Source organism: Schistocerca nitens, chromosome 1 (assembly GCF_023898315.1).
Source record: "Schistocerca nitens isolate TAMUIC-IGC-003100 chromosome 1, iqSchNite1.1, whole genome shotgun sequence".
Classification (NCBI taxonomy): domain Eukaryota; kingdom Metazoa; phylum Arthropoda; class Insecta; order Orthoptera; family Acrididae; genus Schistocerca; species Schistocerca nitens.
This window is the reverse complement of record NC_064614.1, coordinates 477,462,606-477,476,643: the sequence shown is the minus strand read 5'-3', so window position 1 is coordinate 477,476,643 and position 14,038 is coordinate 477,462,606. Positions and strand designations below refer to the sequence as shown.

The 14,038-nt window shown below is 44.6% G+C and overlaps 1 protein-coding gene across 2 annotated transcripts in view; it reads left to right on the top strand.

The window, feature by feature from the left end:
• Positions 1-14,038, top strand: part of LOC126252055 (glutamate-gated chloride channel-like) — a 135,545-nt gene that overhangs the window by 95,787 nt on the left and 25,720 nt on the right. For both annotated transcript variants that reach the window (XM_049952875.1, XM_049952864.1), the window contains exons 7-8: positions 3,029-3,111; positions 13,172-13,306. In XM_049952875.1, the coding sequence (XP_049808832.1) occupies positions 3,029-3,111; positions 13,172-13,306 (218 nt within the window). The remainder of the gene's footprint in view (positions 1-3,028; positions 3,112-13,171; positions 13,307-14,038) is intronic.

Here is a 14,038-nt window from a genome sequence, read left to right as displayed (position 1 = left end):
GGGGGGGGGGGGGAGACAAGGTCAACAACCGTTAACTTATGGCGCTGTTCCAAGGAAGACCGTAGAACAAAACTCTCCACTCTGCACAGGAAACAGGTCCCCACCTGTCCGCTGTGGGTAACATGAATGCGAGACCCACAAAATTGTAAACGAGGCGGAATATTCTTTTTCATTTGCATTTCCACCAAACGTAGGCCGCAGTATCATTATATCATTATATCTTGAACTGACTTGGGTAACGTTCACGGTAAATGCTTCTCACGCTCAATAGTGGGCAAAACTTCCTTAAGATAAAGATCCTCTGCCTCCGTATTGGAACATTGTTATATTCAGTGCCGGCATTCGCGCATTCTGATCGAGTTATCTCTATACCGGAAAGGAACCTGATTACCATGCCGCAACTTTTTGAAAGGGATTCAAGAATTTCACGAAGAACACATTAAACCCAGTGTTGAAACACGAAAAGTACCTGCTAACCACTCACGTATTTCTAAAGATCCGGGCTGCAGGTTGTAACGTCCTCCTTCCCTTCTATCGACAATGTTAGAAATATATGACCGTGTAAACAATTGGAATAAAATTTTGAAAAGGTTATCGTTCCGAAGATTCAATATAAAGTCGATAAATGAGGGGGAGGTTAACAACAAGATGCCTTCTAGGGCAACTTATTCCGCCTACTTAATTACTGTAAAATTTAGTATGGTTGTTCGAAAGGTTTGTGCTATCATTCACGTACTGTGCCAACGACAAGGGGTACCACGTGGATCGGAACAGAATAAGAAGAGTTACTGAAATAATTGTAGCTAAAAGAAATACGGTCGCCAGCCCAACTGGCCAGAATTTCTGTTCGGTAGGCGAATTAATGAGCCGAACAGTCAATGTCAAGAATTACTCGAACACGCGCGGCAACAGAGGGCTGCACGCACGTTAGCAAAAACAACTGAAACATTTACGTAATAAAGCGAGAAAGAAAATAATTTGCAGTCGAAATATCATTAACTAATAGAGCAGAAATTTTGAAAACATACAAGATAACACTTAGATTGATGGTTACTTACTGTTGTAAGTGAAAATGGACAATGGCGCTACCTCACAATAACGTCCACTATTTTCATATGAATTTTGGAAAATGGCAAAAAATAATTAAAAGAAACTCTATTGACTTCTGAACAGGGAAGTAGAAATTGATCATTACTGTATCAAAAGGTAATCATTATACTTTAGCGCGACTGCAAGTCAAAATGTGAACCAGAACTTTACTAACAACAAATTACAATAATCACTGATATTTGCACTCACTCATTAATTCTAGTTAGTGCTTTTGTTTATAGTGCCAGGAATTATTTTAATTTTATTAGTTGATTTACTATTTGCAACAATTAGATCGCCTCAGGTTAAAGTTCAAATTTAAAGTTAGTGAGACTGAAATTACTGAATGCTTTAAGTTCAAATCTTTAATCTAACTGAATCATTTAGTTCATAAGCAAAATTAACTGGCTCTGCTATTTTCATTTTTCATAAACGGTACTCGGATTATTGTCACAATAGGACAGGACAGGAACCTAAGCCGGCCGGAGTGGCCGTGCGGTTCTAGGCGCTTCAGTTTGGAACCGCGTGACCGCTACGGTCGCAGGTTCGAATCCTGCCTCGGGCATGGATGTGTGTGATGTCCTTAGATTAGTTAAGTTTAAGTAGTTCTAAGTTCTAGGGGACTGAAGACCTCAGATGTTAAGTCCCATAGTGCTCAGAGCCATTTGAACAGGAACCTACTTGGTGAATGATTTTAGGAGTATCACGGGTAAACAGTTTTGATTAAACAATGGTAATTATTCACACCACAAAGCTGAGTAACGCCGTTACAGAACTAGTTGACAATAAGCTGTGGTGCAGCAATTTTACTTCAGTCCATTCTCGCCGTGACGCAGTAGCTGACGACGATACTGCTGCTGGCTCCTTTCCATGATAATTAGCGAGCACGGGAGTTATTGGCAATGATATTGGCGTGGCGGGTTCTTGATGTTGCTCCAGCCAATATTTCCACCGCCCACGCTCATCACTTGCCACGTGCAGCTAAACAATCACTCCTCCAGTACAGTGCACGCCATCCATGCGTCCGCACTTCACCAAGTGTCACACCAGAGTTCTCTCTCTGTGTAGCGCGCGCTCTGACGTAACATCCTCCCGCGTCCAGAGATACCGCTACTCCAACGACACTTCTTCGCTGACAAAAACCTAACGTTTCCCTAACATTCCCTCAGCGATTACTCAGCGATATTTACATAATATACGCAATTGATTATACAGCAAAATAAACAAATTACTTCATACATCGTGTACATATAAATTTACATGAAGATAAAAGCTCGGCGCATATGACGGAACTGCCCCTAGACCAATGGTAACCAATATGTATATATAAAGCGAGTACTTAATTTGTTACATTTAGGTTAGCGTTTGACTGAAAGACGCATTTTATTGGGTATGTGATACGAACCGCACGGCTATACCCTAATATCCTTTTTGAACCTACGCTGACTGTTGTACCCATTTTATCAACATCGCCGACAATCAGTTGCTAGCTGAATATGTCTTGGTGAACTTAAAATCAGGTGTGAAATGTGGGATAACAGTGGCATAATATTCATAATTCCCTATAGCGTTGAAGAAACCACTCAGGAAAATGCTCGTATTTATATGAAGGTGAGTGTGTGGTTTATAGGTGCTCAATGGCGAGGCTATCAGCGGTTTTTATACATACTATGCTGCACTGAGTGACCGGTTTCTAGGATCTCCAAAAAGTAAACGAGGTTGTGGTTAACAAAGGAACGCTAATGAAATATAAAAGAAAGAAGAGACTTCCACGCTTGCACAAACAATTTTACGCGCGCACTTGTTTTTGGACTACTGGAATGATAACTTACAGTTTCATAAATTCATTCACTGGGTTCTTATCTTACAGTCACAGTTACACAATGCATTTTTTTGTAAATGATCTACGATTATAACATAATTTCCTTGTTTGTTGCAGAATCTCAATGACACTCTCGTGTCCCATGGACCTGAGGCTGTACCCACACGATCGACAGGTGTGCTCCATCAGGATGGCCAGCTGTGAGTATCGAGTCTACATTCAGTACACAGCACTGCTGTTAATACGGTAGCACTTGGTATCCTCATCTAATATTTGTCGCCACTGTGATACATTTGTTACTAATTTGTTCGCTGCAGCTGACAGGATATACAGGGCGAACATTAATAAAACCGACAAACTGCAAGGGACGGATTCCTGACTGGAAACTGAGGAAAAAAAGGCCCCATGAACATGTGTCCGAAAATGCATCGTTGGCACGGCAGATGGCGCTGAAGAATGACAGCTCCTCTGACCACGTGCCGGCTGTTCCTTGTGTATTGCAGGCTGTGTGATTGACGCAGCGTGCTGTAAGCAGTAGAAAGGTCCAGTATCCACGTCGGAAACAAGTCGAGATCGTGTTTGTGTACGGCGAAACAGATGGAAACAGTCGAGAGACAGCACGGCTACGCCAAAACAACTACTTTCACAGACACAAACCACACCACACATTTCAAGCTCTTTTTGGGCGTTTGTGTGATCATGGGTCCTTTAGATAGACGAACGTGCATGGAGGTGGCGGACCGTCCGTACACTAGATTTTGAGAACCAGGTTCTATGGAATACTGAGACGAACCCTAGTACAAGCTCCAGGCAAGTAGCCCACCAACATGTTGCAACCCAAAGTACAATTACGTGGTCACACAAACACCCAAAAAGGTCTTGAAATGTAGGTGACGTGGTTGGTGTCGGTGAGGGTACTTGTTTTGGTATAGCCGTGCTGCCTCTCGGCCGTTCCCATCTACTTGGCCGTACACAAACACCATCTCGGCTTGTTCCCGACATGAATACCGGGCAATTCTGCTGCTTACACTGCGCTGCGTCAATCACACAGCCTGCAACACACAAGGAACAAATGGTACATGATCAGAGGAACTGTCATTCGTCAGCGCCATCTACCGTGGCAGCGATACATTCCCGTACACACGTTCATAGGAAGTTTTTTCCTCCATTTCCAGCCAGGAACCCGTCCCCACAGTTTGTCGGATTTATTAATGTTCACCCTGTATAATCAATAAATAATGGTTCTGCTTGCACCAAAATGACTGAAAACTAACCTCGGCTATCCCACCTATCAACAGCTCCTACAATGGCTGCGCCTTCCGGCGTGTCATTGTTACTGCAGTTGTACTCAAAATACACTCCTGGAAATGGAAAAAAGAACACATTGACACCGGTGTGTCAGACCCACCATACTTGCTCCGGACACTGCGAGAGGGCTGTACAAGCAATGATCACACGCACGGCACAGCGGACACACCAGGACCCGCGGTGTTGGCCGTCGAATGGCGCTAGCTGCGCAGCATTTGTGCACCGCCGCCATCAGTGTCAGCCAGTTTGCCGTGGCATACGGAGCTCCATCGCAGTCTTTAACACTGGTAGCATGCCGCGACAGCGTGGACGTGAACCGTATGTGCAGTTGACGAACTTTGAGCGAGGGCGTATAGTAGGCATGCGGGAGGCCGGGTGGACGTACCGCCGAATTGCTCAACACGTGGGGCGTGAGGTCTCCACAGTACATCGATGTTGTCGCCAGTGGTCGGCGGAAGGTGCACGTGCCCGTCGACCTGGGACCGGACCGCAGCGACGCACGGATGCACGCCAAGACCGTAGGATCCTACGCAGTGCCGTAGGGGACCGCACCGCCACTTCCCAGCAAATTAGGGACACTGTTGCTCCTGGGGTATCGGCGAGGACCATTCGCAACCGTCTCCATGAAGCTGGGCTACGGTCCCGCACACCGTTAGGCCGTCTTCCGCTCACGCCCCAACATCGTGCTGCCCGCCTCCAGTGGTGTCGCGACAGGAGTGAATGGAGGGACGAATGGAGACGTGTCGTCTTCAGCGATGAGAGTCGCTTCTGCCTTGGTGCCAATGATGGTCGTATGCGTGTTTGGCGCCGTGCAGGTGAGCGCCACAATCAGGACTGCATACGACCGAGGCACACAGGGCCAACACCCGGCATCATGGTGTGGGGAGCGATCTCCTACACTGGCCGTACACCACTGGTGATCGTCGAGGGGACACTGAATAGTGCACGGTACATCCAAACCGTCATCGAACCCATCGTTCTACCATTCCTAGACCGGCAAGGGAACTTGCTGTTCCAACAGGACAATGCACGTCCGCATGTATCCCGTGCCACCCAACGTGCTCTAGAAGGTGTAAATCAACTACCCTGGCCAGCAAGATCTCCGGATCTGTCCCTCATTGAGCATGTTTGGGACTGGATGAAGCGTCGTCTCATGCGGTCTGCACGTCCAGCACGAACGCTGGTCCAACTGAGGCGCCAGGTGGAAATGGCATGGAAAGCCGTTCCACAGGACTACATCCAGCATCTCTACGATCGTCTCCATGGGAGAATAGCAGCCTGCATTGCTGCGAAAGGTGGATATACACTGTACTAGTGCCGACATTGTGCATGCTCTGTTGCCTGTGTCTATGTGCCTGTGGTTCTGTCAGTGTGATCATGTGATGTATCTGACCCCAGGAATGTGTCAATAAAGTTTCCCCTTCCTGGGACAATGAATTCACGGTGTTCTTATTTCAATTTCCAGGAGTGTATTTTTTCATTTGAGCCTGCTGCGTAGTATATCTTAGATAATGATATTATTATAAAGAAGATCCAGAACAGATGGAACGTAATTATCATCTTCATTTCGCGATAGATCTATTTCGGCTCTCATTGCGTTTTTCGAGTAACCTGCGAATACAGTGATGATGAGATCATTCACATAAGTAACATACCTGCCATACTGGATAGATTACATACTGGTACCTACGTCTAGGCAAACTTGATGACAGTATAACATAGATATTAAATTGTCACGTAACATATACACTGAAGGGCCAAAGAAACTGATTTAGGAATTGGTATTCAAATACACAGATATGTAAATAGCCAGAATACGGCGCTGACTTCGGAAACGACTATATAAGACATGTGTCTGGCGCAGTTGTTAGAGCACTTACTGCTGCTACAATGGCAGGATATCAAGATTTAAGTGAGTTTGATCGTGGTGTTTTAGTCTGCGCACGAGCGATGGGACACAGCATCTCCGAGAAAGCGAGGAAGTAGGGATTTTTCAGTACGACAGTTTCACGAGTTTAGCATGAATATCACAAATCCGGTAAAACATCAAATCTCCGACAGCGCTGCGGCTGGAAAAAGATCCTGCAAGAACGGGACCAACGACGACTGAAGAACATCGTTCAACGTGACTTAAGTGCAACCCTTCCGCAAATTAATGCAGATTTCAATGCTGTGCCGTCAGCAAGTGTCAGCGTGCGAACTACTCACCAAAACATCATTGATATGGGCTTTCGGAGCTGAAGGCCAATTCGTGGAACCTTGATGACTGCACGACACAGCCGGCCGGGGTGGCCGAGTGGCTCTAGGCGCTACAGTCTGGAACCGCGCGGCCGCTACGGTCGCAGGTTCGAATCTTGCCTCGGGCATGGATGTGTGTGATGTCCTTAGGTTAGTTAGGTTTAAGTAGTTCTAAGTTCTACGGGACGGATGACCTCAGAAGTTAAGTCCCATAGTGCTCAGAGCCATTGGAACCATTTTTTGCGCGACAGAAAGCTTTACGCCGCGCCTGGGCCCGTCGACACCGACTTTGGACTGTTGATGACTGGAAACATGTTGCCTGGTCGGACAAGTCTCGTTTCAGATTGTATCGAGCGGATTGACTTATACGGGTATGGAGACAATCTCTTGAGTCCATGAACCTTTCATGTCAACAGAGGACCGTTCAAGTTGGTGGAGGCCCTGTAATGGCGTGAGGCGTTGGAATGATATGGGACCCCGGATAAATCTAGATACGACTGTGACAGGTGACACGTACGTAAATATCTTGTCCGATCACCTGCACCCATTTATGTCCATTGTGCATTCCGAAGGACTTGGATAATTCCAGTAGGACAATGCGACCCCCCACACATCCAGAATTGCTACAGAGTGGCTCCAGGAACACTCTCGAGTTTAAACACTTCCGCTGGCCACCAAAACTCGCCAGGCATGAACATTATTGAGCAAAATGGTTCAAATGGCTCTGAGCACTATGCGACTTAACTTCTGAGGTCATCAGTCGCCTAGAACTTAGAACTAATTAAACATAACTAACCTAAGGACATCACACACATCCATGCCCGAGGCAGAACTGGAACCTGCGACCGTAGCGGTTGCTCGGTTCCTGATTGCAGCGCCTAGAACCACACGGCCACTCCGGCCGGCATTATTGAGCATATCTGGAAGGCGTTGCAGCGTGCTGTTCAGAAGAGATCTCCACCCCCTCGTACTCTTGCGGATTTATGGACAGCCCTTCAGGCTTCATGGTGTCAATTCCCCCCAGCACTAGTTCAGACATTAGTCGAGTCCATGCCACGTCGTGTTGCAGCACTCCTGCAAAAGAGAACTCCACCCCTAGTACTCTTAGTACTCTTACGGATTTATGGACAGCCTTGCAGGATTCATGGTGTCAGTTCCATCCAGCACTACTTCAGACATTAGTCGAGTCGATGCCACGTCGTGTAGCGGCAGTTCTGCGTGCTCCCGGGGCCCTACACGATATTAGGCAGGTGTACCAGTTTCTCTGGCTTTTCAGTGTACGTAAAATCTATTCGCAGTTGCGAATACGAACAGCTATCAGCTGCATAAGGGAATGACAGCAGCGAAAAATTGTGCCGAGTCGGGACTCGAACGCGGATTTCCGCCTTACTCGAGCGGTCACCTTAACCGCTGTGGTTATCCGTACAGGACTCACGTCCGGACCCAAACTTTCAAATGTCGTCGGTCCTGTGTCACAATCTACAGTTCCCGTACAGGGGAGGCCATTTTAATTGAATGTCGCTGCCTGGTATCGGCAGATACATACGATAGTACAGGGCTTACGTCGTTAAGAAGAACAGTGCAATGTTCCTTAGGACTTACATGCATGTCCGAAGGAACATTGTATCCTTTTTCTTAATGACGTAGGCAGTGCACTATCGTGTCACGTTACAGTAGGAGCTCAGTTGTTCGTAAAATTACGTAACTGTAATATTTGTTTTACGTTAAATATGTTTTGACAGTAATTTTACAGTTCTCTTACTATGACGTTCTATGTTTAGAAAGGAGAAGCAGATAGAGAGGTATGATGCTACATTCCTCTGGCTGGATTTCGACGTAGGCTATCTTCAGTTATTATGTGTTATTTGTTTTTAAATTTTTATCTCTTTTCGTGTTCCCTTATTTCAATAAAATATCTTGCGTAGAATTTGTGTTTAAAATCTGTACGTTCGTTTAATACTTCTTGTGGATAGCTTCTCACGCGTATACAAATTTGTAATAGTGCATAGCATACCCAAAAGATCCAGTATGATCGTTTTTGAGGAACTCAAAATTGATATACACATGAGAAACTACCCACAAGAAAAATTATACGAACATGCAGGTTTTAAACACAAATTCTACCTGAAAAGCGGTGTTGAAATACTGGAACACAGAATGGGATAAAAGATAGCCTACGTCGAAACTCAGACAGTGGGAAATACATCATCACTGTCTATTTTCTTATACTTTGTAAACATACAACATCAGAGAACAGAACTGTCAAATTAGTGGATAAACATATGAAATATATAACAAATATTACAATTAGGTAATTTTAGGGACAAGTGAACGCTGACAGTTACGTGACAGTTTACTATCGACGTAATATAAACGTCAAGTTCACCTACACGTCGATACCAATACATAATCAACCACATGTGCAAGACGTATTATGTATGGTATGAAAATAATCGCACCAACATTGCATGCTCATGTTGCTGATATGATGATAAAAGCCGAAACAGATCTGTCGTGAAATATAGACCAATAATTACGATGAAGCTATTCTGGACGTTCTTGATACTAATATTACTTACGAAAAAATCTCATGCGATACACAGTTCAACGCTGGGGGAATGGGTGGGCACTATAATACCAACTAAGGTACGCAGTTGTGATGAAATATCACTAAATACTGAATCGATTCTTTTCCAGAACTGCACTGTACTCACGCTTGTGATTCGTAGTCTTTTTCACAGTCGGACCACTCAAGACTACTGATCGTCAATTGGTGAGCATAATTACGATCTTACTAGATCAGTCCATGCGGCGTGGCACAAATGTGAGCTTATATCACGCACAATTCAGCTTAACTTTTGCATTAAACGTACCGTTGGCACTATATCGCGGCACACACGTGTACGCGTATCATTACTGACTACTGTCTAATACTTGAATCAACATACTGGAGGCGCATCTCACTCTATGGTTCCGACGAATGATTAAGCTACTGTTAATCTTTCACACTGAGTCCCAACTCTCCCTTTACGCGCCAACCACTGCAGCTTATGTGACGTAACAAATGCAACACTAACGGTGCTAAAGCGACTCTCGATATACACGATATGTAGCTTACAACGTGACCGTTGGTGTTCTGTGTGAAAGATTTTGGTAGCTTGTAGTATAGAAGAACGAAACTATTCTACCAGTGAATAACAAACATTCGAGAATAACTGCAAAATGAAGATTTGCCATTATTTTAAAAAGAATTGAACGGGACTTTATCCAAGCGGCTGGCTCTTTCATGTTACTCAGAGTAAACGAATAAATGATTTCGCAATGATACGAATTAATAAAATCTCCTTTAGCTTTGAGTTGCACCAACTGCTTTGATTTCCAGGAAATATTTGCTCAGTTGACCTAAGCTGCTGTCAGGTGTTTATTGGCATCAGGCCACCAGCAAAAATAGGGCAACTCGTGATGCCTATGAAGCACGTTAAACAAATCAAAATACTCGACGTAAACAAAGTATAATGCAAGTGTCGCTACAGTTACATCGGGCAAATAGTGCGAATTGTGGAGGAACGCCGGACAGAAAACTAAAGGAATTTACGTGTACGGTATTCCGAAAAATCACCCGTAGGAGAACAAATATAATTAAATGGACGCCGAATTACATTTGACGATACATCTGCCATTACAGGAACGAACTGTTTCTGAGGTAGCATAATAGAAGAAGTAATTTACATTTGAGGCGACCGCAATAACGACGTACAGGATCAGCCGAATTACAAGTGGGCGCGGTGGCTGCGGGATGTAACTATTGCGTTATTTGGCAAATAATTGAGCACCAGTGACGTCTTGTTACCACTTGGTAATGCGCAAGGAGTATACGAGCGAAAGCTCATGGTGGTCTATCCAGTTACTCGGAAACCAGAGAATATTGCGGGCCGCTGTGACCGAGCTGTTCTAGGCGCTTCAGTCTGGAACTGTGCGACCGCTACGGTCGCAGGTTCGAATCCTGCGTCGGGTATGGATGTGTACAATGTCCTTAGGTTAGATAGGTTTAAGTAGTTCTAAGTTCTAAGGGACTGATGACCTCAGATGTTACGTCCCATAGTGTTCAGAACCATTTGAACCAGAGAAGATTTTATTAATGCACTTCGAGTGTTCAGCAGGATTTCCCAAATGGCGGAAAAAGTGAAAAGAGCGAACAATTTGCAAAACAGTGAAGTGCAGTGATGTAGTTGTGGAGTTAGCATGCCTAATTGGTCTATGGAACGTTCAATTTGTATTCTAAGTAATGATATTAACTGGACTCATTCAACCCCATGAAGTAGATTGAGGTATTTCTTAAAGGAGCAGGAACGATACTGGTTTCTAAAGCATACATTAATCTCCAGGAGAGGGATGTGATAATTGCTTATTTCCTCATTAATGCTATCAAACGAAGCAATTTCAAGTCCCTGAGAATATATATAGTGGAGCTCTTTTATTTAATTACACAGTAGTAGGTGAACCATATCTCTCAGAAAAATGAATGACCTCCGATGTATTTCCTGCTTGAGGAGTCCTTGCAACTATTATTACAGTGCTTTTCAGCAAATGACTCGCATTTTGCGAGATAACACATTTACACTGCCTGACAAAAAAAAGTGAAACACATGTGGAAGGTACGGTCGGATAGCATCATGATTTCTTTCATGTGGGTACCATTGGTATTTACCGAGCGGGGTGGCCCAGTGGTTAGACACTGGACTCGCATTCGGGAGGACGACGGTTCAATCCCGCGTCCGGCCATCCTGATTTAGCTTTTCCGTGATTTCCCTAAATCACTCCAGGCAAATGCCGGGATGGTTCCTCTGAAAGGGCACGGCCGACTTCCTTCCCTAATCCGATGAGACCGATGACCACGCTGTCTGGTCTCCTTCCCCAAACCAACCAACCAACCAACCATTGGTATTTATGTAGGCCCTAAGTGCAAAGAGTTGAAATACTCCCTGAAGGCAGAACAGCCAAAAGAGTGCGTTAGTTATGTCTTGGTACGTGTTGTTACAAGACCTGGTATGATATATAAGGGTTATGGGCAGTGTCAGATATTGAGTTTCCATGTGAAAGACACGGAGATGCCACGTAATCTTGTGAAACACAGTTATCAGCACCTGACAGAGTTCGACAGGCACCTGCTTGTGGGAACGTGTAATATCCAGATTTGTGGGGTATGTGACAAGTGGGAGTGCGTGGAAACGTGAGAGCAGCCTGACTCGTCGTGAATGTTCCGGTCGGCTAAGTCTGACCACCAGAAGGGAGGATCGTCTTAATGTGCACCAAGCACATTGCAACCCAGTTCACACCTTCGCTTGTAGTCGAGAACAAGTAATGGACTCTCCGCAACTTCTGTGTCATATCGCACCATTAGTGCTTAGGATACCATTAGCAACACAACAAACATCACCGCATTTGGCGGTGTATAGTGCCTTGAGGCGGGGTGCATGGATTGTTAATTAATGGCGTCGCACTGTGTTCAGCGATGAATCGCGGTTCTGCACTACTCCGGATGACTATCGTCGGCTAGTATGGCGACGACCTAGGGTGACGTCCCATTATTACAATGCTCAACAGCATCGAGTATGACCCCAGGTCACGGCCGGTGGTCATTGAGGAACTATGACGACACAACGGTATGCCAAGGGCAGCCTGTGTCTTCATGTGTTAGCGCTCATGCGACAGTATCGTCGTACCGTCTTTCAACGGAACAGCACTCGTCCACAAGTGGCGTGTGTCTCTAGTCGTGCGCCAGCTGGCCTCAGGAGAGAATAAAAAGCCACTGTCACACCCTTCCCAACAGAATCAGTGCACATATCCAGGCCATAAGAGGTGCAACGTCATAATGATAAGTGGGCCCATACTGCCAAGTTCTTTGTAAACTTGATTTGATTTTGTAATCACTGAAATAACATCACATACACATTCAACCCATGAAGTTTCATTTCCTTTCCACCTCCCCATCTGAGCGATTCACTTTTTTTGTCAAGTAGTATAGTGATAAAGAGCTTCCTTGATCGAGTGACTAGGCCTCGGTTTCATTGCTATTGAGCTATTGTGACACTACACGATGGGGCAAGATTAGTAGGTGGGTACCCTCTCCATATTCATTCGGTGTTGATGGACGCATTGTAGTCTCCACAGTTGACGGTACTATACTATTCTTACCGTACTATACTATTCTTACCAACAACCTAGTACAACTGTGCTCTGACGGATTTCCACAGTATTATCTGGGCATTAACACTTGAACAGTCATCATCTGTAGCTGCAAGACCTGATGTTAAAATAAATGCCAAAGAAAAACAGCTGTTGCAGTAACCAGTTCTGGCACATTATCCATAAGTTAGCCCGTATAGAGATGGTTATGAAAATAGCGAGTCCAATATCCCAAGTTTGTTTGTAAAGAAAAATGTTTTAATGAAGTATTTTACAACCTCACGCTGATGAGAGTGGTTTTGGAGGCTCAAAAATTGTAATACGCAGTGTCAACAAATGGCTTCAACCTTAACAATACGTAATGCACCGAGAAGGACATTCGTAATATAGTTATACATTTACTTGTTATAAAAGAAAAACAAAGTTGCTTATGCTACTTAGTGATATATTTTTCTGTTTGGTTATTATAATGCTGAAAATTTTGAGCATACATTAGGAGAGAGCTGCTGTAGATTGTGCGGTTTGCAGATGGTTGGACGACTGATGACCTGGTGTTCATGTGGAAAGACGGCGACCCGGTGCAGGTGGTCAAGAATCTGCGCCTTCCACGCTTCACGCTAGAGAAGTTCGTTACTGATTACTGCCACGCCCGGACAAACACAGGTATCACCGTATTCTTTGCCTTCTAAGTACTGAAAAATATGGACCGACTTCAGAGAAATATTTAGCATTAATGCTTCTCGAAATCTTATCATAAGTCACATTTTCCGTTTATGGATCTCACAAAGAAATTTGTTCTCACTATTTTAAGCTAATTGCACTGTTCTGTCTTTTATAAACAGAGTTCTTATTCACATCATTCTCATCCGCTTTACTTGATCCCCTCGTCTGACAGTTCTTTTTCTCTGGATTCCTTGTTTGCCAACTTCTATTATAAGTTATCCTTCCAGATGTTTAGTCTCCCTTTGTATATACAGTTCGAACAAGAGAAATACAGACAGTTGTAGGAAAGAGTGGAGTTTTTATTCCTTTAGAGCCGCGTGGTCTCGGGCGCCTTGTCACGGTTCGCGCGGCTGCCCCCGTCGGAGGTTGGAGCCCTCCTTGTGGCATGAGTGTGTGTGTTGTCCTTAGCGTAAGTCAGTGTAAGTTAGATTAAGTAGTGTGTAAGCCTAGGGACTGAACGCCTCAGCAGTTTGGTCCCATAAGAATTACCAGAAATTTCCAATTTCCATTCCTTAAGACAATGCTCATTAGTTACGAATAAAGTAAATATTTCCATTTTTTGTTTCCTCCATTTTTCTGTTATATTTGAGGTCTCTAGTTCCCATAAACGCTTATGAATTCTAATTAAATCTGGTCGAGCATATAAACTGATACACCGAGGTGCCAAAGACA